This window comes from Thamnophis sirtalis, unplaced genomic scaffold (genome assembly GCF_051295495.1).
Source record: "Thamnophis sirtalis isolate CommonGarterSnake01/CBP01778 unplaced genomic scaffold, rThaSir2_p1.2 scaffold_6, whole genome shotgun sequence".
Taxonomy (NCBI): Eukaryota; Metazoa; Chordata; class Lepidosauria; order Squamata; family Natricidae; genus Thamnophis; species Thamnophis sirtalis.
Window position 1 is genome coordinate 68,438,884 of NW_028261386.1, and position 27,791 is coordinate 68,466,674.

The window sequence follows — 27,791 nt, forward strand, 5'->3', positions numbered from 1 at the left end:
GCTCCTCTGCTCGCAACAGAATACCTTATGCCACCAGGCTTGAAATTTTGGGTTTGGAGAATCTAGAACTACGGTGCTTCTGGTCTGACCCAACAAGCGTAGTACACAAAATTATCTGCTACAACGTCCTACCTGTCAACGACTACTTCAGCTTCAACCTCAATAATACAAAAGCACACAACAGATACAAACTCAAGGTAAACCGCTCCAAACTTGATTGCAGAAAATACGGCTTCAGCAGCAGAGTGGTCAATGCCTAGAATGCTCTTTCTGACTCTGTTGTTACATTCTCAAACCCCCTTAACCTTAAACTGTCTAGTATTGACCTCTCCCCATTCCTAAGAGGTCAGTAGGGATGTGCATTAGTGCACGAGCCTGCCTAAAGTCCCTGTCCTACTGTCCCATTTATTTGTACCCATTCCCTGTGTTCTTATTCATGTTTATTCTTATTCCTGTTATCTTGCACATGAGAGACCAACTGAATGAATGGACGGATGAATGAGCTCGTCAATGCAACCAACCCCTCTACAATTAACGGAGAACCCCGTGGGAATCCTTCACGCATGCGTAACACAAAACACCCTGAGGAGGTGATCGAGGAGCCTCGTGCGCAGGCGCATTTCAGGCGGGACGTGCGTCGCGCGCCTCGGCTTCCCGAGCGCTCGCCCGGGCCTAAGGCAAAGTGAGCCTCTTTGCCGTCGCCGGCTGATGACGGAAGTGCCTTGCGCGAGGCGGGCCTTCCTTTTCCTTGCGTGCCTGGCCAAGGTGCCTGGAGAAGCGGGAAGAGGCAGGCACGGAAGGTAGAAGATGATGGGGGGCAAGAGCAGCGCTATCGCCGCTGGCGTCTGCGGCGCCCTTTTCATCGGCTACTGCATCTACTTCGACCGCAAGAGGAGGAGCGACCCCAACTTCAAGAACCGGTTGCGGGAACGTGAGTCTTCTTCCCACTCGTGCGCCCCGCCGCCCAGAGCGGACTTTGCGCTCCCCCTCCCCCCGCCAGCCGCCTTTTTCGCTACCCGAGTGCTTCCCCCCACACTTCCCTTTCCCTTGGCGTGGGAGGGTCACATGCCTTGGAGAGTCGGTTCCCTTGCCCTGTTTTGTGGCTTCCAACGTCCAGGAAGTCCTAGGCTAACGGCCGCTAGTCTTTTCCGTAGTGAAAGCCCCTCCCCACCGCCAGAGAGGGAACCTTGGATGGAGGAGGAACCGGAGCCCCACAAATGCGAACTCCCTACAAATAGGGTATCCCACTGCCTGGTTTTTAATAACCTTTAATGTGCTTGGGCAGGAGAAGAGGTTCAGCCACATAGGGTGTAAAAGTTAAAGGAGGCCTTGGAAATAACCTAGTCTTGCCTTAACTTCAAAAATTGACTGTCGTGCATCCCAGCAAATGGCTTCCCTTCTCCATCCCCTTATGCTTAGCCCCAATCTTCTCTTCTAAAGGTACCCAGTGCCTATAACCATAGGGTCCCGTCCGTCCCCCCCCAATTCAGGGCCCTTTATTCAGTCTTGGTTGCTTTCTTCTCTGCAGATTCCAGTTGTAAATGTTGCTCTTAAAATTGCATGGCCAGAATTGAATATGTTACTCTAGGTTTGGCCTAACCAACTCATATACAAGTGAATTGTTACAAGTAGTCCTCAACTTAGGACCATTCATTCAGTGACTATTTGAAATTACAACAGTGCTGAACAAAGGAACCTATCACTGGTCTCCAAAGTTACGGTTTTTGCAACAGCTCCACTGTCCCGTGATAAAAAATTAGGGTGTTTGGCAGCCTACTTTCACTTACAAGTGGAGGGGCACTTCAACCTACCCCACCTGCCTTTTTCTCCCCATCTATGGTCTTTTGACCTCCATGGCCCCTGTGCTCCACCCGCCCAGCTGACATCTACCATCTTGCTTCTGCTGCTGACCAAGCATGCTCTGTTTGGCCAGTTGTGAGGCAGCTAGCTGGCCACACAAGACTCTGTTTTCCTGATCACGCATGGTGGTTTCCTCACAAGACCAGGGAAAGATGGCCTTATGTGACCACCAGCTGTCTCAGGAAGGGCCAGCTGGATATGCCTATTAACAGTGGAGCAAGAAGATGGCGAAGGTCAGCTGGAGTGGCAGAGTGCAGGGTAGCAGGGGCTTTGCAAAGTAATGAGGGCAACTCTGGCTGGGGCTTCCTGAGATGGCTGCAGCTTTCCACTGTGATGCTGAGTTGAGGTGGCTGAGGCTTCATGCGACACTGGCTCGGGCTTCTTCTAGCCTCAGAGGCATAAGCTGCCAAGAAACTCTTGTGCCACAACGTAAGCAGCCCCAGAGCTGTGAGGTTCTAGGGTTGCTTGCCAATCTGCAAGACAATGTTTGTGAGGCCAAAAGGGCCAAGAGTTGAAAGGGAGACAGTCTCTCACCTTGGAAGAATCAAGGCCCAAGCCCAGAATGACTTGGATTGGGATGGGTCCTTGGCTAATGACTGATGGAATTTGATTAACACAAATGGGGTTGCTGTTGCTAAGCCATGCGATCATTTGAAATTGTGCTTTTTGACCACATCACCTAGCATCGGAAATTATTGTCCTAATTATGGTCACAAATCAAGGACTACATGTACTTGATCTTGATCTTATATAACTTAGTTGCAACCCAACATTGCATTTCCCTTTTGTAGCAATTATATTACCTTCATGTTTGGCTTGTGATCCATCAATAGTGCCAGACCCTTTTCATAGGTGTTGTCACCCAGTATGATCTCCCTATTCTATATTCATGTAGTTAAGTTTTCCTATGCAAAACAAGGTTTTTGCATTTTTCCCTCCTGAAATAAAATTTCTGGAATTTTGATATCGTCCCCCAAGGAATTTGCTATTTCCCTTCCCCAAATTTATGTTGTTGACAAATGTGTTACTATTTCCATTAAGGTATCTATAAAAATATTTAACAACATTGGGTGCAGAATGGAGCCCTGCAATACACCTCAAACACTTCATTCCACTCCTCAGACAGCCATTAATATACCACTGGGTATGATGTTCAGCCAACTCTGTTTCTAATGGGAGCATACTCTAACCCATGTTTTGCTATCTTTTCTTTGGGGATGTCACAGAAAGCTTTGCTAAATGCTTTACTGAAGTTAAGGTACATTATGTCTATTATATTCCATAATCAGCTAAACTGGTCACTCTTATTAAAAGAAGAAGATCTGGTTGGATTGATAACATTTTGTTAGTTCTACCAATAATGACTGTGCCCATCTAAATTCCTTTGTTAAACTCCTATTTGCTGGGTGTGCATGCTTGCTTGCTTAATTAGAAGTTTCATTCATCATCAAAATTTCCTTCACTTTTAGTTTAGCCAGCCACAATTTTGAGAGTCAGGAGATTCAGAAGTGAATACTGCTATGAATACATTTCCTGACATTTGTATACACATAAGTATATATGTTCTTAATATACAGAGACAGAATGTATGTGCAAGAATTCTGTGTCCAAAGTTATTTCAGTCATATAGCGTTGTCCCAGGAAAAGAGTCGTATCCAGCTGTAAATAGCAATAGCAGTTAGACTTATATGCCGCTTCATAGGGCTTTCAGCCCTCTCTAAGCGGTTTACAGAGTCAGCATATCGCCCCCACAGTCTGGGTCCTCATTTCACCCACCTCGGAAGGATGGAAGGCTGAGTCAACCTTGAGCCGGTGAGATTAGAACCGCTGAACTGCAGATAACAGTCAGCTGAAGTGGCCTGCAGTACTGCACCCTAACCACTGCGCCACCTCGGCTCTTAAAATTAAATAATGAACATAAATGTTTATTACTGTAAAATATGTAATATATTCCAATTAAATTTCAGAAGCCTGCTTTATGTTTGGAGATTTGCTTTGCAAATACTTTCTGTATTCATAGAAAATTGTATTTATAGAAAATCCTCTAAAATATTTAACCATTCACTAAAAATTAAAAAACATTGTGATGGCATAGCTTACCATTGTTCCTAATCATGATAACTGAATGCTAATTAAAGTCAAAAGCTGGTCACTGGGAAACAACCTAATTTTATGTCTCTATTCTTCATACAAATGAAACATAGTTAAACTTCATAAGGGTCACTCCATGTCAGCATATTCGGCCATCCAGGTGCCAGAGAAGGTTGTGTGTCTTGGAAAAAGAAATTTGAGGGGGAAGATACTTGCTTGTGATAAAGTATTATATATACATTATAGTTACCTTCACTTTGAAATATTTGACAGTTACGTTGCAGCATCTACAAAGCCTTGTAGAGTCATGTTACATAATGCATTCTCAAAACCCTCCTGGTACTGTTTCACTAATAACTTCCAGGATAAGGAGAAATGCTAAAGAAAAATGTAGAGTTATCCAAAATGCAGCATTATTTTGTAATTTTGCATTATTTCAGCTCTTCAACAATTACTCAATGATCTTTGTTATGTTTTATCTTAATAAAAAAGTTTGCTTGCAAAAACTTTTTCCCAGATTGTGAAAGTACTCTTCTGTTTACCTAAGATGAGTTTTATACCATCAAAGTAAATGTTTCTCCAAAGCAAATTGCAAAACATGATAGTAAGACGAAACAGCTTGCAATTGACGCAAGGATCACAATTCTGAAAACTCCCTGATTATACACAATATAATACAATAGCAGAGTTGGAAGGGACCTTGGAGGTCTTCTAGTCCAACCCCCTGCTTAGGCAGGAAATCCTATACCATTTCAGACAAATGGCTCTCCAACATCTTAAAGATTTCCAGTGTTGGGGCATTCACAACTTCTGGAGGCAAGCTGTTCCACTGATTAATTGTTCTAACTGTCAGGAAATTTCTCCTTAGTTCTAAGTTGCTTCTCTCCTTGATTAGTTTCCACCCATTGCTTCTTGTTCTACCCTCAGGTGCCTTGCAGAATAGTTTGACTCCCTCTTTTTTCTGGCAACCCCTGAGATACTGGAACACTGCTATCATGTCTCTCCTAGTCCTTCTTTTCATTAAACTAGACATGCCCAGTTCCTGCAACCGTTCTTCATATGTTTTAGTCTCCAGTCACCTAATCATCTTTGTTGCTCTTCTCTGCACTCTTTCTAGAGTCCCCACATCTTTTCTACATTGTGGCGACCAAAACTGAATGCAGTATTCCAAGTGTGGCCTTACCAAGGCATTATAAAGGGGTATTAACATTTCACGTGGTCTTGATTCTATCCCTCTGTTTATGTAGCCTAGAGTTATGTTAGCTTAGTTTACTTTATTGTCATTGCACCTCTTACAACAAAATTAAATGCCATCTTCAGTGTACATCATACTAAGAAAATATAAAAATAAAACAAAAACACACATACGTCACATTTGATATTTCTATTGCTGGTGATCTTCCTATACCTATGTGGAAGAGCTTATGGTGAGCTTAAGTACAGCATTTGAATTTTATTAAAATTGGACTCCTGATGTATTTCTGTGTATTACCACCAAATTTCTAAGGACTCTTGGATTTTTGTAACACACAAGAAGCAATACACAAGTCTCTTGGTGCTAGAAAAAAATAAAAGAAATATAGATAGGATGGGATAGTCCTTTACTTACAACAGGTTGTTGAGCAAATTGTGGCAGACCCCCCCCCAAAAAAGCTACTTATGACCCAATTCTGAAATTACAACTGCTCAGCACCCCCATGATCACTCAGTCTTATGACTGATTGCAGGAATGCTGCACCATCCTTCCATCTATTTCTGTTTAATGACCCATGTGTTTAACAACTGCATGGGGAAAACAGGGCTAGTGGGGCCATAAGTGAAGTGATCACATGGGCGTTTATCTTAATGGTCATTCCAAATTCTGATCATAATGGGCACTCCATTATGGTCATGATTCGAAGACTACCTGTATGGGAATAATTTAATAACATATATTGTTGACTCTTGAGTGAGCTAATGAGTGACCTGTAGATAATATTTTTTTATATTTTGCATAATTTAAGAATAATTATTCTATATGTTAAAAGTAATATAATGTTGCATATGAGTATCTCCCTTATGTTCTTTGCTATGGTACATACGGAAATCTATGAAGTTGGGACCTCCCTTCTGAAAATTCCTCTGAAGTGCAAGTACGGTAGCATGAGTGCTTGAAAATCAATATATCCTTATTTAATCTATAGGAAGAAAGAAACAGAAGCTTGCCAAAGAAAGAGCAGGATTTTCTAAGGTAGTAATATGTATTTTTATTTGCATATATGCTCTACTGGCAGGCTTTGGGGCTAATACTGGCTTGATCATATATATATATATTTATTCTTACTGATTTGTTTGGATGACTTTTCTTGTGTTTTGTTGGAGCCGAGGTTTATTTCTTCATTTTATATCTCCTGATAATCATCAAGAATTTCTGGAGTAGGGTGATATAAAATATTTGAATGATTACAATAAAATATTTTTTTCAAAGTGGTCTCTGGTTTGAAATTATTGTACCATCAACTTTTTGTAGCATACATCCAATAGCCCAAATTTTGGAGAAGCAAGAATAATGACTTTCCTTTTTTTTCCCTTCCCCTTTTCTATTGAAGATCTCTCAACTAGTTTTTCAGCAATCATCCCTTCCTTTTGAGCTCCCAACCCATCTTAGCCCATTCAGGAGCTGCTGGGAAGGGACAAATAACCTATTTTCCTTTTATGGATATTTCTCTTGATCCATGTATTATGGGATGATGTACTTCACAAAGGATAGCTAATTTCTAGAGTAATTGTGAGGATTGAGAAACTGATAAGGGGATTTTTAGGTGTGGTTTTATTTTTAGTTTTATAACAATTTGTAAAAAAAATGGAATGTAATATTCCCTGTAAACTTCTCTTTATTCTTGAAAAGCTCTGAGTAGTATTAACCTTTTAGAAATTAAAGTTTATTATATTTAAAAGCATAATGGGAAGGATGGGAGATTTTGCTATGATATTTAAATGGCTGATTTGATAAATGTTGTTCTTGTAGTTGCCTGATCTAAAAGATGCTGAAGCAGTTCAAAAATTCTTTCTTGAAGAGATTCAGTTGGGAGAGGAACTTTTAGCACAAGGTTATTGCATTTTTTTAAATCTTTCTTTTTGCTAACTTGTATGTTACACATTAGAGATACAAAATCAGTAGGAAAAAATGTTTATTACTGAAACCAGTGCTTTGAAAGGTTAAAATAATTGCATGTTCTTTAAAGGACAAGCCTATGTATATTTACAAACATGTAATCCAACTCTATTGAGTTTGATGACTTCTTTCCTATTTGTATAGAATTCTAAATTTTGATTAGCGGAGCTTAATCCTTAATCTTAACCCACTTGGGGATAGATTCAGCTAAATTCAGGGCACTAAATTCCAAGGCAGAGGGATTGCAGGACAAATTACTTTTTGAGCGTTACAAAAAGAAATAATAAAAATAATAAAATTCTAAATTTACAGCTGCAACTTTGAAATGTTATCACTGTTATTTTAATATACTGCATGCTATTTTTCTATCTAAATTTGTCTAAAATAGCTCATCAATCAAGAAGGCCACTAACAGAATAAAGTCTGAATATTCTAGGGTAGAAATTTGAACTTTGGGTATTTTTTTGTTAACAAATTTATGGCATGCAGATATTTTACTTATTTGCTGAAATGATTTTTTGAATTTTTAAGTATTGTAACCTAACAGAATCGTTTCAAATCGTCATTAAATGTCATTATGCCTGATCTTTAGTCGCTATAATATGCTTGTTTTTTATTCAGGAGAATATGAAAAAGGTGTTGATCACTTGACAAATGCCATCGCTGTTTGTGGACAACCTCAGCAATTACTACAAGTTCTCCAACAAACTCTTCCACCACCAGTTTTCCAAATGCTTCTTACTAAACTGCCTACAATTAGTCAGGTATGAAAATCTTTCTAATTTGCTTTTTGAAATAGAATTAGTAATTTCGATTTTTATTTCTCCTGATCTCATCAGTATTGTTTGTTAAACCCATTAAGATCAGATCCAGAACTGAAGCAAATGAGGATATATGTAGTGATCACAGCTTATTCCTTTCAAACAGTCCAGTCCCATCTCAGAACTGAAATTTGACTAACTATGCTATTTATAAATTATCCTTATAAAGAGGCTATAATTGTAGAACCTTCTGTAAGAATTCTGTCATAATTCACGTTTGTAATTTGACTGCGATGAAACAATTTTAAAAAATATTTTGACATGACATAATTTAGTTTTTCCTATCTGAAACTCTTAGCATTTCCATCTAAATAAGAAATAGCTTTACAAATGGCTGTGAGAAAAAAATTAACTAAATTTAGATTTTACATCAGTTTGTTCTTTGAACTGGTTTGATGCAGTGCCAAACCTGATAGTCCAATTCACTAATTTTGAACTAAGTTTATTAAAGAAACTGTGAATAAAGTTATATAGCTATATTATAGTAAGACAACCCAAGTAAAAATGAAAAAAAGCATTTGAGAAAGGCTGAGATAAACTTTAGGCTGCTAAGAAATATGTTTAGTTTAGGTTACTAGAGGTTGTTGGATATATGAAATTTACCCATAAAGTAGTTGAGTTTGTATTAGATCTTTATGCAATAGTTGAAAGAAACATTCAAATATATCAGTTCTTTTTCTGGCACACATGTGTTTACTTTAATTTTGCACAATAAGGAACTTTAAAGTGAAATAGCTACCACAGATTATTACGTTAGAAAGGCTTGTTTCCAGTGGTGTATTCAGAGCATGATTTACTAGTTAAAATGCGCCCACTGGATCCATATTGTGAGCCATGTGGCCAAAAAACATCAATCTGCAAGGTTATTTAAAGTTTATTATCTTGTCAGAAAGGTATTTTGGGTATAACTAATTCGACTGCCTCCACAAATAAGCTACAGCAAATCATAACAATCTTCTATAATTGTTTGCTTGCCTTGGCTCATTATTTCTTTAAATACTTTTAATTGCATATTAAATACTGCTACTTATGTTGATTTTTCAGGCAGAGGGAGGTTGATTTTCAAAAGCTAGAAATTGTAACTAATTTCAGTAATGTGCTTAACTGGAGAAGTTATACCATTAACAGTTTTAAAGTTTCTATATTTTATTTTGCAGAGAATTGTAAGTGCGCAATGCTTGGCTGAAGATGATGTGGAATGAGAAATCTTTCAGGAATGCCACTTCCTTAGTCAAAAGATGAGCATCCGGGGGTAGGGAAGAGTAAAAGAATAAGCATAAAAGTCATGATGGACTGTGTACCACATTTAAGCCTGCCAAAGTTAATTTTAACTCTGAGTAGGGTGGTTTGGCTGGACTTATTTATTAAACTAGTGTATTTTGATAAATTCATTTTATAAATGCACCATATTGAGTTATAAAAATATCATTAATGTCAATGCAAATAAAGTTGTATATACACAGACTACAATGTTCAAACATGCACACCCCTTGCTCATTTTTGAAACACCCAAAGCTAAGGCATTAAAAATGTACCTGGTACGTTCATGTGTAAGCCTGCTTTTTCAGCAGTCAAAGGGGTTGGGGGGTGGGGGGACAATGTCAACAGATTTCAGCATCTCCTGGAAATTTCTTATGCTTGTTACTCAGAAAGGAAAATCAGTGGACCTGACATTTCATTGTATTTTTATTAGAATGTCATACATTTTCCTTCATTCTCTGAAAGCTGCCTAGGGTCTTTTAGATCAAGATACCTGGAAGTAACATAATCTTGAATTAAGATAACTGCCTCCTGGATTTGACAGATAGAACTTGTCTCTATTACCATATCGGCACACATAAGATGACATTCTGATTTTAGATGTAAATTAACTGAGAGTCTTTCAGCCATATACTATAAAATAATCATATTAGATATTGGATGCTTTCCTGTAATAAATGTAGAACAATATCATTGAGAATCAAAAATCTGACTGCAGGAATATGTGACTTTGCGTCTAAATGAAAACCACTTTTGAATTATACATTGAATTTACCACCGGTTTTTCATAGTAGCAACTGTAATATTTTCCCTGCACTCTGTTGCAAGAGCACAAACAGATATCATGCTCATTGCCTACCAAAGGGCAGTGCAAAAGACAGGCACTTAGAAGTAAAGAATACTCAGCCCGGCACTCCCGTTTTGTGAAGCAGAACTGAATAAAGTTTCCAGACCCTTCTGCATGCAAACCTATTTCAGGCTTATTTATTTACTCCCACTTTTATCACAATCATTTGAGTTATATTATAGAAAAATGTAAATTGCTAAAAATTGCTATTTTCCTATTAGTTTTTCTGCTGTTTGCAGGAATTTGAGTTTTAATTATTTAACCAACTGCTGCAACTTGTCCAGAGATTTACCACAAAATTTAGAAATCGGATTTTCTTTCTTGCATAACACTGTGCATCATAACAAGTATTTCAGACATCTGACTTTTATGGTCTCTTAAGTCTGTAGTTTTCTTCCTGCATATTGTGTTTATGCCTAGTCTATTTTGCCATTTTCTATTTAGGCATCCTTTATTTTAATTTTTATCATTTATTACTGCCTTGTTTATTAAATAAAGATTTAATCACTGCTATGTATTTTATACTATTTTAAATCCTTAAAACTGAAAATTGTTGTTGGCTCTTCAGCTCTCTGTTAGATTTGTTGAATGAAAGTATTCCCATATGTACTACTACTGTATAAGTTCATTCCTTGTGATATATTGATGTTGAATAAGAATTACAGTCTCATTTAGCATCTCAGTGTCAAAGAGAGGTTTAAGATCTCATAGTTTATTAACTTGATCTGTGTGGCATGGTTATCAGGTTGCTAGCAGTGTTCATGTTATAAACTGATTATGTTATTATCAGTGTTAATGATTATCCACTATAAGCAATAGGCTTTTGCATCTCAGTCATTACTAATTTTTCTCATTGGATCACTGTTCTCGAAGCTTTCAGAATGGATTTAATTGTTCTTTAATCTTATACAAACACACCCAAAACAATTGTAGACACTCTGTAAAACGCAACATTCTACATTGCAAATCATAGCTTACTGTTCAAATTCAAGCTTCAACCTTTCTGCTTTTGGCCTCTGTTTCTGGAACCACAGAGATTGCCCTCCCCATGAAAAGGGAAACCCATTTTCTGAATTAGTTACTAAGGGTTGATTTTCCTGGGCTTTAGTTTTCTTTGCTAATCATCTGGCTTGATAGGTGGGTCTTTTTTTCTTTTATCTCTTTCAATGTCATCAAGCTCCTGAAATGTAATTCCTAATTTCATCTTAATTCCTAATAACGGCTCTAGGATGAACAATATACAGGGTTGATAATGTGTTTAGTTTGACACTGTAGGTTGCTTAAGTTTTAAAAGGCATTATAGTTTTAATTATTACAAGCCAAATAACTAAAATATCCATTGTCATTGTTCCAAGTAATGAACTCAGGGAAGTCAGAACTCTTATGCTCTGTTCAGGTTCAAAAGATCCTTTATTGAGTACATCATATTGGCACTTAGAAGGGTGAAGCTAGCTCTAAATTAATCTCGCACTTAGGGATAATTAAAAGAATGAGACCTCCCCACCTCCTTTTGTCTCTCATGTCACATGGGCAAATCAGTCCAGATATAGGTTCCCGCTCAACTTCCACAAGTGTCGACATGACCTTGGTTTTCATGCTAGCTGATAGATGTTATGGCTAGCCGGCTGAGGCACCACATTGCTAAGTCCCCCCCACCCCACCCTGTCCCATCCCCCCGAATGGCAACCAAGAAAGAAACAGAAGCAAGCATGGCTTCAGTTAAAGTCGTTTTGCAGGTTGACATATATTGCTACCGAAGTCACCCAAAACATTTTGTAGTGGGAATTTTCTATCCTTTCTCACTATAGCCTCCTGTGCCCTCTTCCCCAAGACTTTTTCTGAGGATTGGAGCCCTTGAAAAGTGCAGGTGATGCAGCTGTAGTGAAGAGCAAAGTCTCTGGAATTGAACTGGGGTGTCATTTGGAAGCAACCATTTTAAATATAAGTTTCGAGATCACAGGATGGAAATAATATTCTTAACTATTGCCTGATGAACCTTTAATTGATTTACAGATAACAATGCCAAATACACTCTAGGTTAGATAGTAATTCTTGAAAGATTTTTTGCTGAAATAGTTGTTATTGCTGAAGTGTAATGAAGAGTGACCTGATTTTATTAGACACGCCGTATATACATATCAGTTGAGGTTTGCAAAATAGGCAGATAACAATATAACAACAACTATTAAGGCCATGGAACTACCATTGTTCTTGCAGCTAGGTAGCTTTAGAGCAAAAAGTGAACATTTTGATTTATGGGAATTTCAATGAAATAATTGGGATCATTTTTAATTGGGACTTTACAAATAAGTATTTCATAAAAAATCAGTACTCGCAAATTAAATCTTTTGATTGTATTGTTATGTAGCAGCTGTAACATTCAGATTTGAACTAGGCACTGGTGCTTTGGCTCTGGTATGAGTATTGGCTGTTACTTATAAGAGTTGTGGGTTTTCCTCTGCGTGGTAGTTTTTATCTCTGTATGCCACTTAGCTTCACCTTGGTAAAAAGGGTGGTTACATAAGTTGAATTAATACCAGTAATAGTCCTTGGATTGTTTCCACATTCAGTACAGCACATGAGATTTGCCGTGCCTTAGAATTTCTGGCAGCAGTGAGGAAATACTTTAGCACTGAAATAGTTAAGGACAATTGAAACCTGTCTAAACTGTGGAATTAATAAAAAGGTTGCCAAGACATGCTTGTATCACACTTAGAGGCCAGCTGGGACCTGACCATAGTCTCCAGTCTCCTGGGAGGCATTTCAGGCATGCACAGGAAATAATATTCCTTCTTATCCCATCCAGCAGGAGCAACAGCAGCAACCTTTTGTGGACCAAGGCACCATTTGTGCCTTTCTCTCAAGGGGGAGGGGGGAAATGGTGTGTATAATGATGGTTAGGAGAAGATTGTTTTTCAACAATACAAGAATCAAGATCTTTGAGTCAAACTGAGTGGTGGGAAATTGAGAACAGACCACTTAAGCACCGTTTCTTTATAAATCAAGGTGTAGAGATTACCACTAACTTAAATTATTTAAAGTTAGAAATGCATCAATGGCTACCATAATTGTGCAGCTATCCAAGGAGGATTCAAGCAAAGCACCCACCCAAAGAGATTTTGCAAAGCAGCATTGCCATCTATTCTAAAGGAAAAGTGAAGAAGCCATTTTGGTTCACTTGGGCTGCCTTGTCTGACCCTCACAAGAGCTGATGGAGGCCATTTCTGCCAAGAATAGCAATATAGCAATAGCAGTAGACTTATATACCGCTTCATAGGCCTTTCAGGCCTCTCTAAGCGGTTTACAGAGAGTCAGCATATTGCCCCCAACAATCCGGGTCCTCATTTTACCCACCTCGGAAGGATGGAAGGCTGAGTCAACCCTGAGCCGGTGAGATTTGAACCGCTGAACTGCTGATCTAGCAGTAGCCTGCAGTGCTGCATTTAACCACTGCGCCACCTTGGCTCTTAGAATGCAAGGTACTAAGAAGTACCTCACAGACAAAGCAACCCTTCCCGCTAATTCAGGTCTAGACAGACTTTTCAGATAGTGCTGTGGCTTTAATGCCCCCCCCCAATTAAAAAAACAACTTTTACATAATCACAAAATGTCATCAGCTATTGTAGAAGCATCTCAAGTATTCAAGACTGCAGTCTCCTAAATGTTTTCCTTCTAAACTTTCACCTTCCATAATTGCAAACTAGTAGAATACATAGCTAGAATAATGAATGAATATGTACTGGTAGTAATCTGAGCTCCACAGGCTAGTCACGACAGAAGTGTAATTAACCCTATGTAACATCAAACAAAATCTTCCTTTTCCCAACAAAGTAGAAGTAATATTTTGTGTATCAGGAATTATGTTGCAGTAGATGGTAACACCTAGCATCTAGTAGCTGGGTTTAGTAGATCTTGAAAAAGTGAAGCAAGGTGGGATTTCGTATTAGGATATCATTAGAAAACCCCAATCCTAGAACTTTTCTTGGGAAGTCAAAAACATGTCCCATAAAATTGTAATGATGGACTACAGCAATCTGTTTGCTTGAGAAAGCAACATGGTGTGCCCTTGTATTTTTATTTTATGTTTACTATTTTACAATCACAGACCAAAACATGCTGGAGAAGGGGGAGGGGGAGGGAGAAAGAAGAGATAAATCCACTGAAGATAACCAAGAGCTTGGGAAGATCTTACATAAAAGTACTGAGTCTTGCTAAATAGTTTGATCCGAGTTGGTGGTTGCAGCAAATTAAACAACAGCTATCAGCTAAGAAGAGGAAAGGGTGCTCCTCTGAGCTTGTGTGAGAATTTATTAAATTGCTATCCTGCCTTTCATTTTGTAAGCAAAAGGGTAATGCTCCTTCCTCCCTATTTTTCCACAAGTGAAGTGGGCCGAAAGAGAGTGGCTAATGCCAGAAAACAGGGATATAAAAGTGTTTGGGTCAGCTTGTCACACCAAATAGAAAGAACCATAAAAGAGGGAATCTGTTTCTATTTCAACCAGCAGGTGGGGCAAAGTTGCCATTGTGTCTTCTTTAAAGATGGCAAAACCATGTAGCTGGAGTGGGTAAAAATGGACAGGCAAGAGAGATTTGCTAAATACTTTGCATGGGAAAAGAATCTCCCAAGGAGGCCCACTAGTATTCTCTGGTTGCTTTGCTGTTGTTGAATTGCAAAATGTGGTTTGATCATCTTGAGAGGAGGTCACCGCTGCAGAGATCCAACAAGAGTGGACTCTTTATTGCATCTATACACAAGGTGTAAAAATACTTCATCTTGCATCTCAAGAAGCAATTATGCATGATGTTTAACAGAGACTTTTGGAAACCAGGGAGCAATGAAGTGCCAAAAAAGGTGGTATTATTTTGTTTTGTAAACTGAACAATCTACTAGTTACCTCTCTGAGCCTCTTCCTTTTTTCTTTTCAATAAGAGTTTTGTAAACATTTTTTCATTTCGAAAACAATTTCTTGCAAATATTAGTCTGCTGTCTCTGTATACTCTAAAATCTTTGATTGGTCTGGCCCTATCTTCAAGATATTCATGATCAAACCAAGAGATCCTTGTCTCTTAGGTGGGTTTGAGTCTGCAAGGCCTCTGGGATGTAATTAGGATTTGAAAGTGACACAAAACACCTAATACTGATCAGCATGGATAGAGAGTCAAAGTGTATGAAGAGTGACTGAATGTGAAAATTACAAGATGATAGTCTTCATTCCTTGGTCCATCTCGTTCACAAGGCCTTTTTCCTGGAGGGATTTATCAAATGAACAAGAGCATTCCTTGCTAATTTGCCAGGGAATGGGAAGTATCACAGTCAGGTTGGACAATGAATAAAAAAGATGTAGCATTATATAAAAGTAGTGAATTCAATGACAGTACAGAAGCCATGTTAAGCTTCTTTCAGGATTCCCAGCAATGATGCACTGAGAATACGCAAGTTGAATCTGATGGCCATTGCAACAGCCTGCACTGCCTATGGTTAATCCACATGTATTTAGAAAGCTGAAGATGGAGTGAGAGCAAACAATTACCTGGAGGATACTGTCATATGTGGCAAGCCTAGCATTCACATGCCCAGCTGTTAAAATGCCTACATCTGAATGCATTCAAATTAGATCCAAAATAGATGCCCTCAGTTTAGACCAAATAATACTAAGGAGGGGGGGGGGAGGGGGAGAGTTACTGAGAAATAGGAGCTGATGGTACCTACTCTTAAAAGGGATGGAGAATTAATATGTAACTTATCAGAAGCTATGCATTTCTGTTAAGAAATGAAAAACTGAAAAACTCAGAGATTCTCAGATACAATATAAATGGGAAGTGCCATCTGGTATCACAGTCACATTTGAGAACCAAAAATATCGTCTCAATTCTGTTTGCGAAGCCCGAGATTTTTACAACAAAACTCTGAAGGCGGGACTTCCTGACTCACCCGGACTTGGAGAAAGACAAGGAGAAGGAGAAGATAAGTAGCGGGACATGTGGCTACAAGGCGGAGGGTGTTGCTTTCCCCTTCCGGAAGGGCAGAAGAGTAAAGAATAAAGATCCAGCTATGCCTTTAAAATACTTCTTAAATTTTTAATTTGAATAAAATTTCAGGACTCCTGTCTGGTATAAAATGACAAAGCTGTATACCGATGAAGAGATATTGAGACTGAAAGAAGCGGTGCTGAATTTGGACAAATATTGTATGGGACTTATATAAGACTTGTTTGAATCTTAATTTAAACTGCGCATGATCTATTCTTTGGGGCGAGGAGAGCGGAGATCGTAGTTTTTTTGGATTGTGGTTTGGGATGAATGGAGTCGGGTGGCGTGGGGTAGATGGAAGGGTAGTGAAAGTTCAATTAGATTACCTTGATCCAGAATGTAAGCTGATTTTTGTATAAATTGTTATTTGAATACAAGGTTAAGAAAGATTATCTGGAGAATCTACACGAGGGTGGAGTAAATATGAGAGGAGCAATGGATGAGGATAAAATATATATGCAGACACGGGTAAAGGCAGGATGGGAGGTATAGAATTTATATGCGGAAGCAGGTAAAGATATTGTTTAAGATTTTAAAAATAATGAGAAGCTGAGGTTAATGTTAGAGAGTATATTGACTTCTCTTTCTTGGGGGGGGTTTCCCCCCTTTTTTTCTTTTTATTATTCTTTTCTTTTTTGTTCTTTATTTTTTTTTATTTTTTATTTTATTTTGTAACTTCTAATCTATTTGGTTTCAATATACTCCAGACTTTGCTTGATAAAGAACGATGCCGGGAATGGGACCTGGGAAGTCGGAAGGGGGTCAGGTAGGGGGGTTCAGGGGGTGGGGGGTGGGGAGGGTGGAAATATAGACTCAATTTTCAGAACAATGAATGCACTTGGATACTGTTGCTTTTTTCCCTTTTTTTTTCTTTTCTTCGTTCTTTTCCTTTTATTTTTCTTTTGTTTTAGTATAAAACAAATAGACCAATGAATACTAGAAATACACCGAAGCGAGGTGTAGAGAGAAAGAAGAGGGGGGAATTAAGAGGGAGTGAGAAGGGAATGTAAGGAGGGTGAGATGGTGGGAAGGGGAGAAAGGAATGGCTGAGGGGGAAGGGGAGTAGAAGAGGGGATTGTTGGAAGGGGGAAATGAAAGTTGGAGGGGTAGAAGGAAGGGTGTATGTAGGATAGAAGTGTTATGAGTTGTTTATTGTTTCTTTTTTTTTAACTGCACAGTATTTAAGTGATTGTATAAAGGAAAATGAAAATGTAATAAAAGAATCTTTGATAGAAGCTATGCATTTCTAGCAATTGGACACAACAGCTGCAAATTCTGGCTTGTTACTCCTCAGAACTACTGAAAACCAGGTTAGGGAAAGCTGGGACATTACTTTTTAGCTCCCTTTACATACAGAGTTGCACAGTTGCAATGTATGGCTGTGAAGGTTGGACCATAAGAAAGGCTGAGTGCCAAAGAATTGAGACCTTTGAACTATGGTGCTCACTGGACTCACTGGAGAAGAGCTTAATGCAGGGAAAGATTTGAGGGCAAAAGAAGAAGGGGACAACAGAGAATGAGGTGGCTGGATGGAGTCACCAAAGCAGTAGGTGTGAGCTTAAATGGACTCCAGAGGATGGTAGAGGACAAGAAGGCCTGGAGGAACGTCCATGGGGTCGCGATGGGTCAGATACGACTTTGCAACTAACAACAACATACTGAGTCAATGTATTGGCTCAATTCTTTTCAGTATTTCCAAATACTAGCTTGTATCAACCACCCCACATTATGCAGAGAGTGATAAAGGCTCTTTGGAAACTTAAAATCTTACAGTTGTGAGGGAACTTTGAGGTCTTTTAATCCAACCCAAACTAGTGCCAGAACAAAGGATTGAACTGGATGATTTCTTTAAAGGTTTATGATTAAGCTACTTATTTATGGAAGAACTTGATATTCCATAAACCATTCAAGACTGCTGCCTTCACACCTCTAAGACATCTAGCCCCATTAAAGGGGGAAGATAGGGGAGTAACATCAGGAATAAGTTAATTTTCATAGTGCCACTGTCTGGTATTGAATATTTTTTTTCTCAATTGAAAACTAAAAAGCCTCAATCTTAGTAGAAGAAATATGGCGACATCTGAAAGATTGCCACTAGGGGGCAATGTGGCACTCTTGTAGTGTGGGAAATTAATTCCTCTTTTCCTGTAAAAATGTTGCCTCCTCCCCCGGTTTGATTTTCCATGAACTGATAATTTCACCCAGCAGTCTACCCTGAAAGAAAAAAGAAATGGTTTCATGAGCCATTAGGAATACTATGTTTTGGATCCACTCCTAAACTCCTTATTGTAGGAAACAGTGGTGCAAAAATCCCTCCTTTCTCCCAAAAAATAAATTTTAAAAAAACCACTAGGTAAAGGCAAGCCTCTCAGAAGCAATTACTTCTGAGAAAAACTGTTCTCAAAACAATTGCCAGGAAACATTCTTTTGACCGATATTTGTAATGCAGGTCTGAATTTCTCAGCAATGTTATTCCAGGCGATTGAAAAGCAGGAGGCTTTCAAAATCCTTCAAACTGCAATTGTGTCTGCCACCCGCAGCCTAACTATCTTTCCAGTCTCTCCATTGCTGAGCTGAAATGTTACCCACCCATCATTTTGACAACAGAAAACTGTACCAGCATGAAATGTACTGTTCTTGTTGCTGGAATCCTCCCTCTCTCTCCCTCTCTCTCTCTCTCTCTCACACACACACACACACACACATACACACACACACACACACACACACACACACACACTGTTTTGAAGACAATACATTTGCCTTTGTCCCCTTTAATGGGTGACAAAACTTAACAGATTTTACACACCTTTAGGCTGTTCTTGGATGATGTCAAAATAAGTGAGGGCTACATTATGATAATAGGAATGTGGTGGCTCTGTGGCTAAGACACTGAGCTTGTTGATCAGACAGGTCGGCAGTTCGGTGGTTTGAATCTCTAGTGCTGCATAACGGAGTGAGCTCCTGTTACTTGTCCCAGCTTCTGCCAACCTAGTAGTTCAAAAGCATGTAAAAATGCAATAGAAAAATAGGAACTATCTTTGGTGAGAAGGTAACAGCGTTCTGTGCACCTTCAGCATTTAGCCATGCCAGCCATATGACCATGGAGATGTCTGGACAGCGGTGGCTCTTTGGCTTTGAAATGGAAATGAGCACAACCCCCTAGAGTCGGGAATGACTAGCACATATGTGAGAGGGGAACCTTTACACTATGATGGTAATCTAGTAAAGGACAACTTCAACCCAGAATGGGTGGGTGCGGGAATGAAATGAAGAGAGCAACTTTGTTGGGACACCAGCAGAAAGGAGATGCCACTGAGGCATTCTGGGGCTGGTTGCAAGTTGGCAATAGCCTTTAATGGAAAAGCTTGAGGCTGTGATATTTGCAAGGTCAGTCAGCTTGATCGGTCTCTGGCACAGCACTATGAAGAGCTGTACTTATGTTTCTGTCCTCTTTGGGAACCTTCCAGCTGTGCAGGACAGTCTCCTCCCTCAACCTGGTGACTCTCCGCTCTGTTCCAGGCAGCCTGGTTGATGATTGCGTACAGGCAACAACAGAAGCTATAGTGCTGCACACAGAATGAACATTGTTATTTATTTATTTTTCAAACATATACAAGATAGCAGGTATAATTATGAACATGGACGTGAACGAAGGAAATGAATACAAATAAATGGGGACAGTAGGACAGGGACGACAGGCACGCTGGTGCACTTACGCACGCCCCCTTTATGGACCTCTTAGTAATGGGTTGAGGTCCACGGTAGACAGTTTAAGGTTGAAGCTGTGAGGGTTTCAGGATGTAACAACAGAGTCAGGTAGAAAATTCCAGGCATTGACCACTCTGTTGCTGAAGTCACATTTTCTGCAATCGAGTTTGGAGTGTTGTTGAGTTTGAGTTGAGTTGGAGAAGAGTAAAACCAGAAAACCTGAAGAGCTTGGGAACTTCAACAAATCCTAATATATTAAAGCCTTGCACAATAATAACTAGAAAAAGGTTGTTGGAAAGATAATCTAGTTCCATCGCTTTTTCTCCCAACCATTGTCTTGCTATTTCCCATTCCTGCAACAATCTGGGGCAATTACAATGGATGGACTCCACTCATCTGTGACTTAAAATGCATCCCTTTAGTAATCTAAATTTTATTAGAAGCACATTCAACTGGACAGTCACATGATATTTTTATTTTTACTTTATTCAGCACCTAGCAATCTCAATATTTGCTTCCCAAGGGGTAAAATATTCCCAGACTTTTCATGGCTCAGCCCAGTCTTCTGGATTCAGCACAAAAGGTTCATATCTTGTGCAACTGCAATAGTACACAAAATTTTGGATCTGTTGCCACCACACCTGTTTCTGGATCTCATGACTGTCCTCAATGCACAGGGCAGGGCTGCTCTAATTAATTAAGCAGTTCAAATCATTTTGGAAATTAAATGGCTGTATTTTTCATTTTCTACTAGGAGTGGTAGAAAAGCAGTGAGGACATGCTTCCTTGGTTTCATTTTTTTTTTTTGCATCACGCTAATGTTAAAGGCACTGAAACAAGTTTTTATTATTTAAAAAAAATATTTTCTGACTCATGAAGAGTTTTTACTCTGATGCAGAGACAAAGAGGGAGGATACTGGCTAGGAAGATTTTCCTCCTTTGCCCGAGTGCACACACGTGTGTAAAAGTAAATTTATGGAGTGCTAAGAGATCAGCCTTGCTCTCTGGGACAGGGTGTGAACTAAAGCACATTCTGGAAAGCAGACAGCAGTGTAATCCATTCATTCAGCTCTGTCTGCAGCTGCTTTTTATAAACTTGGCATAAATCAGCACTTCGTGAGGCCAGGCCTGTGTATCTGGAAAATATTTTCCCCAGCCCCCTTCCTCCCTCCCTCCCCCCTGCCCCCAAAAACAATTGGACAAAAAGCACAGGAATTATGTAGAGCATGGGCTGGCCTCACTTGTGGTTATTTTCCATGACTTCCTCTGCTCATTTTTCTCCTGCCAGTTGTAGGAGTCCATAAGTCAAAGTTGTTAAACTTTTCCCGGTTAAAATGTAACTCTAAGAACAAAGTAATCTGATCCCTTAGAGCCAAGTAATCATCTTTTTAGAGGCTCCGGTTTGGGAACATCTCCAGCGCGCTGGCAGGTTTGCAGATTGGAGTGGGCTTCAGCCGGGGAGGGAGCGTGTGTGCCAATTGCCTCTCCAGGTAAACAGTTCCCAGGGAGCAGAAAGGCTGGCGTGTTCTTTTTCTCTCTTGCAGCACAGTCAATACTGTAAGGTTAAATGCTGCCTGTTGCCATTTCAGACACCACCAATTTATATTGTGAGCAGGAAGGGATCCAGCTGCAAACCCTTTGACAAATAGGAAGACTTTTAGAAGAAGAGAAGTTGCCAAGTGGGGAAATGAATAGACTTTGGACACATTTTAAAAACCAAATCAATATATTTTAATGCCAGGAGCAATATTTTCTCTCTCTCGACTTCCCAACATTCAGTAGTAATTGGATCTGCTCTCCCCTACCCAAAGAGTATTCTCCCCTTTCTCAGGGGATCTCAGAACAACCATAATTAATCTTGAAGCCGTCCTGTCAAGAGGATTTGGTTCAGCAAGTTTTGTTCACCCCACTGCTTACTTTAGCCTTTACTTTCTACCCATTATCTGATTTTTCACATCTTAAAAAACCCCCACAGTGCTTCAAATTATTTAGGCAATCTTTTTTTTTTTAATTAAAGTAGCTGGCTTTGTTAAGGACAGCAGTGGCCTTTGGGATGTCTCCTGTCCTTTCTCATCTCCTGAGTTGGAGTACGCTCCACCCAGGGGTGGACTTCAAAAATTTCAGCAATGGGTTCTCTGCTCAGTTGCTGGGTGGGTGTGGCCATGGCAGGGAAGCTGTTTTTGCCTTTCCCTGTCTCCCCCATTGCTGAGCTAGTAAAAAATGACACCAGCATGAAATGGGTTCTCTCTCCTTTGCCCATTTCTATCCTGACCAAGCTGCTTCTTCCCCCAATCACTGCAGGCCTCTGACTTCCCTTTCCCTTAATGGGTGAAAACCCTAACAAAGGTTCCCATTCTTTGACATTCCCCTTGGATGGCATTGTGATAAGGGGGGAAATGACACTTCAATATTGATTCAAGAAAGGACCATTTAGCTTGTCTCACTCATGGGCTGGCAACCGGCTATGTCAAAAGATTCCTGGTACACAATATGATCCTGTACACATAAAAAACAACAACCAATTGCCAGGGTATGTATGTATCATGGTTATGTTAATGTGGGGGAAAGTATCTTATTTTAATATGGGGGGGATCAGTGGCATCTGGAGGATATCAGGTTAAGACCGGCTTGCATAATCGCCCACTGACCTTTAAACCGGTCTCAACTACCAATATCCAACTACCCTACCCCAAGTAATGTCACTGTATACTATGCATTAGAATGTACTTATGCAATTTCCTTATGCAAATCCCATCCCAATCACTATAAAATTCCACACAATTTCTCATGGATTGAGTATGGACACATTATAGTTTTTAGCTAGCTAGTTCATGAAGGCAAGGAGATCAGCTCAGCAATGATTAGAGGACTGGAGGATAAAACATATAGGCGGTTGCAGGGATTGAGTATGTCTACTCTAACGAAGAGAAGGACTAGGGGTGATAGGATAGCAGTCTTCCAACATGGGAGGGGCTGCCACAAAGAAGACAGGGTCAGATTATTTTCCAAAACACCTCAAGACAGAACAAGAAGCAATGAATGGGAACTAACCAAGGAGAGAAGCAACTTAGAACTAAGGAGGAATTTCCAGACAGAACAATTAATCAATAGAACAGCTTCCCTCCAGAAATTGTGGATGCTTCAACACTGGAGGTTTTCCCGAAAAGATTGGACAGCCATTTGACTGAAATGGCACCAGGTCTCCTGCTTGAGCAGGGAGTTGGACTAGAAGACCTCCAAGGTCCCTTCCAACTTATTCTGTAATTTTGAAATCAATCCTAGCTGCTCTTTGTAAAAACAGATACTGAAGCTGAAGCTCAAATACTTTGGCCACCAAATGAGAAGAGAGGACTCATTGGGAAAGGTCCTGATGTTGAGAAAGATTGAAGGCAAAAGGAGAAGGGATGAGATGGTTAGATAGTGGCATTGACACAATGAACATGAATTTGGGCCAACTCTGAGAGACAGTGGAGGACAGTGGGGGCCAGCGGCCAGACATGCTATGGTCCATGGGGTCCAAAACGTTGGACAAAACTTAGTAACTGAACAACAATTAATCAGTGCTAAATGGTCCATGTCAAATAAAGTATAATTAATTCACATTTGGTCATTTTCAAAACCCTAACCCTAACCCTGTAATTCACCTTTGTTTTTACCATTTCCACACATCATATTTCCTTGCCCTCTAAACACAAACAACTGTGTATATAAATTTTCTCAGAACCATAAATCTCATGGCATAAGCAAGTTGCTGGCCTTTAGAGATCAGACACTTGCTGCAGAGAACTGACTCATAGCCCTACTTTTCTTATAATCACTATCTAAACAATTTTGTTTCTATGCCTCTTGGTCCCAATCAATCCTTCCTCTTCTCATTATCTTCTCTTATGTTCTTTCCCCAACTCTCCTACAACTAAATATAGGTAGAAACCTCTCTCATAGGAAATTACTCCATTTGTCTGATGAAGTAGATATATAACCACTATAGTTCATGCAATAATAATAATATTGCTTAGTCCTGAGTTAAAACTATGGGAAGATAGGATGATGGTAAAGCAACACAACCCATTCTCATCAATGACTTCTGATCATGATGGGGTAACTCAGGGGTTGTCAAAGGTGACAACTTTAAGACTTGTGGACTTCAACTCCCAGAATTCTCCAGCCAGCTTAGCTGTAAAAACCAAACCAAACCTACCATAATTTTATTATTTTTCCTGGCACTTTGTCCAGATGAGAAATGACAGGATACTTGACATTTTCATCAGGTTTAAAAACCAAGTTTAAAATAAAAGAGCAGACAACCACAAATAAAGCCCTGTTTAAAAAAAATGATGCTTACAAAGACAACTTTAGGTTATTTTTTAAAAATTACCAATCTCTTCAGGAGTAAAACACACCTGAGCTATGGAATCCCTGTGTTTTCTTGGTAATAGCAGTAGACTTATATACCGCTTCATAGGGCTTTCAGCCCTCTCTAAGCGGTTTACAGAGAGTCAGCATATTGCCCCCAACAATCTGGGTCCTCATTTTACCCACCTCGGAAGGATGGAAGGCTGAGTCAACCCTGAGCCGGTGGGATTTGAACCGCTGAACTGCTGATCTAGCAGTAGCCTGCAGTGCTGCATTTAACCACTGCGCCACCTTGGCTCTTAAGGTAAGCTACTATCTCTTCCCAGAAGACGGATGACATCATTACACCTAAGAACTATATATATAGTTTTGTGCTAGAAAGGTAAATGCAATAAAAAACAACCTAAGAAGCCTGAGGTTTAAGGAAGATGTTAAATCTATTCTCTGATCAAAGATTATTAAGTGGTGTTTCTTTCTCAGTGATATACCCAATATTCCATTTTCTAGTGAGGATAATTTTATCCCAAAACATCAAAAATGTATGCCCTTTTCTAATTGCTATATACTATTTTGCCTGGATTAACCTAAAAGTAAATCTACTGTTGCTTCCTCGCTTATCCTGGGGACTACTTCCAAAGATTCCTTAACTTCAATTAATTTGAACAGGTACATGTGGACTATCCCTTGAAATCATAAGCCAAGATAGGGAATATCAAGCAGTTTGGAATCCCTTCAGCCAGGCATATGGCATGTTTCAGTGGTGGGATTCAACTTTTTTTTATTACCGGTTCTGTGGGCGTGGCTTGGCTTGGTCGGCATAACAGGGGAAGGATACTATAAAAATCTCCATTCCCTCCCCACTCCAGGGGAAGGTTACTGCAAAATCCCCATTTCCTCCTGATCAGCTGGGACTCTGGAGGCAGAGAATAGATGGGGGCAGGGCAAGTCAGAGGTGGTATTCTGCGAACTACTCAAAATTTCTGCTACTGGTTCTCCAGAACTGGTCAGAACATGCTGAATACCACCTCTGGCATGTTTCTGAGGAAAAACCTCTTTTGGAAGCAAGACTTAAAATTCCTTGAAATTTGATCTGGGGACTCTCTGAAGAGAAATTACCACAGACTGAACTCCAGTTCTAGATTTTGCATGAAAGGGATAGTTAGCCTTGGCCAGTACATATTATCTTTGCTCAACTTGGTACTTCTCCAGGGTTTGACATAATCCTAGTCAAAAGGCCAACAGATCTGGTGATAGAGGCCAATGTATATTAGTAACACCTTTGGAGGAACTAAATTAGAGTAAGCTACAGTAACTGAACTTGAAATATTTTAAGGAATGTGAAATGAAAATCACATTAAATCCAAATCCACAAAATGATAAATGCATTAAATACAAAGCCTAGTCCTATTTAGTTCAATTCTTGCAACAAATGAATGAAAGTATGAAAGTCTCCAGGGATCATGTATTCCCTTTGATATCTCTGTAGAATAGAAAAGTCCTTTGCCCCTGTTACTGGAAAAGTTTGTTTGGAAGCGCGAGGAAATGTTGCATGTTTCAGAGATCGGGTTTTTTTTTCCCCAACTAAAATTTCCACTCTTAGAACATTAATAAACTTTAATAAATCTTTTAACTTACCAGAAAAGCCTCAATTTCCATTTTATTAGCATATATATAAAAGGTCTTTCATGGAGGGCAAATGATGGTAGGTAGAGAAGAAACTGTAGTTCATTCAGGCAGACGGTGCATTGAGGGGATAATCTTTTTCTCTGTTCTGTAATGTGTTCTCTGCGGACTTCGAGTTTATCATGGATTTCAGATTTCTCATTGTACCATCGATTACTTCAGTCCTCCAGAAGGGCAGCCTTATTCCTTCCATTTTCACTCCCCAGGTCTCCTGGCTTTCCTGCTTTGAGACCACTGCACATTCTTGACGCATAAAGCCTAGCTTACCAAAAGACAGACTTGTAACCCCTTTCATTTCCTTCAGCTAAAAAACCACATACTTTAACCATCCCTCTCAAGCACATTAGAGCTAAGCCCTATTTTCCTTCCAACATCTTCAAATATAGAGAGGCTCCACGAGTCACTTTAACAAAATACTTATTGGCCATGTTAAGCAAACATTGGTGGGTTTTGTTTGTTTTTAAGATCAAAACCATCTTCCCTCCTCTTTGTAGCAGCCCCTGAGATATTGCAACACTGCTATCATGTCACCCTAGTCCTTCTTTTCATAAAACTTGATATACCCAATTCCAGCAACCGTTCTTCATATGTTTTAGTCTCTGGTCCTCTAATTATCTTTGTTGCTCTTCTCTGCACTCTTTCTAGAGTTTCCACATCTTTTTTACAATGTAGAAACCAAAACTAGATGTAGTATTCCAAGTGTATCCAGTTTTGGTTGTGTGTTGTCTGTAGGTTACCTGCAGGCTGTGAGTTCTCCTCAAATTAAGGGAAAATATTATTTTTCCTAGATAAGAAGCTTGTTTGGATGTGTGTGGTGTGGAAGGTTTTTTAGTGGGAATAGTGAAATTCCCAAGGAGCTGTTAAGGCAGAAGATCATTTCATTAAAGTATGACTGAATTATACAAGTACAATTATCCCTTTGAAAAAAAGGGAAACCAGTTCATATAAAATGAATGTTGCACAGTCACACTAAAGTAGCATTAGGAAAAGAAGTAGAACCAGATGTTTTCCCCTGTTGTTGTTTAGAAGGTTTCATTATTTCATCACTAGATAAAGAAACTGGGTGTGGTTACAGGGAAACGTCTTCTAATAGGATTTCTGGATTGGAGAAATGTTTAGTAACCATGCCTGTGGTATTATACAATCATGCACATTTGCTTGCTGAAATATTCTAGTGAAATCTAGCTGAACCCACTGTGGACTCACAGCAGAGAGGTAGTACAGGAGTTATGACAGAATGTAAAATACTTTGAAAAATAAAGGTATATATATATAAAAGACCAGATGATGAGCTAATGTATCCAAGGAGCAATAAATGAATGGACCAACTTGCCAAAGGCCAGCTTATGGCTGACCCCACATGGCCAAATCTTATCTGCTGCTGACATTTATGAAATTAAATCTCTCGTGGGCAGTTTAGACAATGGCCCAACTGACACTACAGGTAATCCTTGATTTACAACAGTTTGTTTAGTGACTGTTCAAAATTACAACCACACTGAAAAAAATGACATGTCCGTTTTTCACACTTATGCCAGTTGCAGCATCCCTATGGTCATGTGGAAAGTTATCACCCAGCCCTCTCCCAGAAAAATGAAATATCCTAGGAAATATTGAAAAGGCAGAATATTATATTTCCCTGGATGTGAAAAGGAGAAATGTTTTAAAGAAAAACTTCCTGCAGCTTCCTGCCTCCCTCCCCCCCACACTTTTGTCAATGGGCCATTAAGAAGGCCAAACTAGTCCCTTTACATAATAAAGAGTTCTCCACTTCAGCTCCAAGGGGATGGGATTAAGCCATGATAATATTGGCACTTTACCCAACTCACCACATGGCATCTGAGAACTCAACCAAACCTGGATTCAAAATGCAGCCTAGAGAGTTGCCCCTGCATGGCCCCATGGGAGTCTGACAACCAATCAGAATACAAGCTCAAGATCAAAGGCCAGAGAGGGCATAAAACCAGAGGTGATAACTTTG

At 39.5% G+C, this 27,791-nt stretch overlaps 1 protein-coding gene and 1 non-coding gene across 2 annotated transcripts; both read left to right on the forward strand.

Moving 5' to 3' along the window:
• The first annotated feature begins 725 nt into the window (after nt 1-725).
• TOMM20 (translocase of outer mitochondrial membrane 20) lies at nt 726-9,467 on the forward strand. Its single transcript, XM_014053594.2, has 5 exons — nt 726-931; nt 6,135-6,181; nt 6,959-7,040; nt 7,727-7,869; nt 9,084-9,467. Exons 1-5 carry the CDS (start codon nt 808-810, stop codon nt 9,126-9,128), a joined length of 441 nt encoding a protein of 146 aa, XP_013909069.1. The 5' UTR covers nt 726-807; the 3' UTR covers nt 9,129-9,467.
• LOC148045007 (small nucleolar RNA SNORA14) lies at nt 4,269-4,404 on the forward strand. The gene has a single exon (XR_015697226.1). It is a non-coding gene; the product is annotated as a small nucleolar RNA SNORA14 (small nucleolar RNA).
• Nucleotides 9,468-27,791: the final 18,324 nt, after the last annotated feature.

Bases quoted from the DNA above. Each gene is read 5' to 3' on its own strand.
- TOMM20 (XM_014053594.2), top strand. From the start codon at position 808: ATGATGGGGGGCAAGAGCAGCGCTATCGCCGCTGGCGTCTGCGGCGCC. The intron at 932-6,134 runs GTGAGTCTTCTT...TTTAATCTATAG, and splicing joins CAAGAACCGGTTGCGGGAAC to GAAGAAAGAAACAGAAGCTT. The intron at 7,870-9,083 runs GTATGAAAATCT...TTTATTTTGCAG, and splicing joins AACTGCCTACAATTAGTCAG to AGAATTGTAAGTGCGCAATG.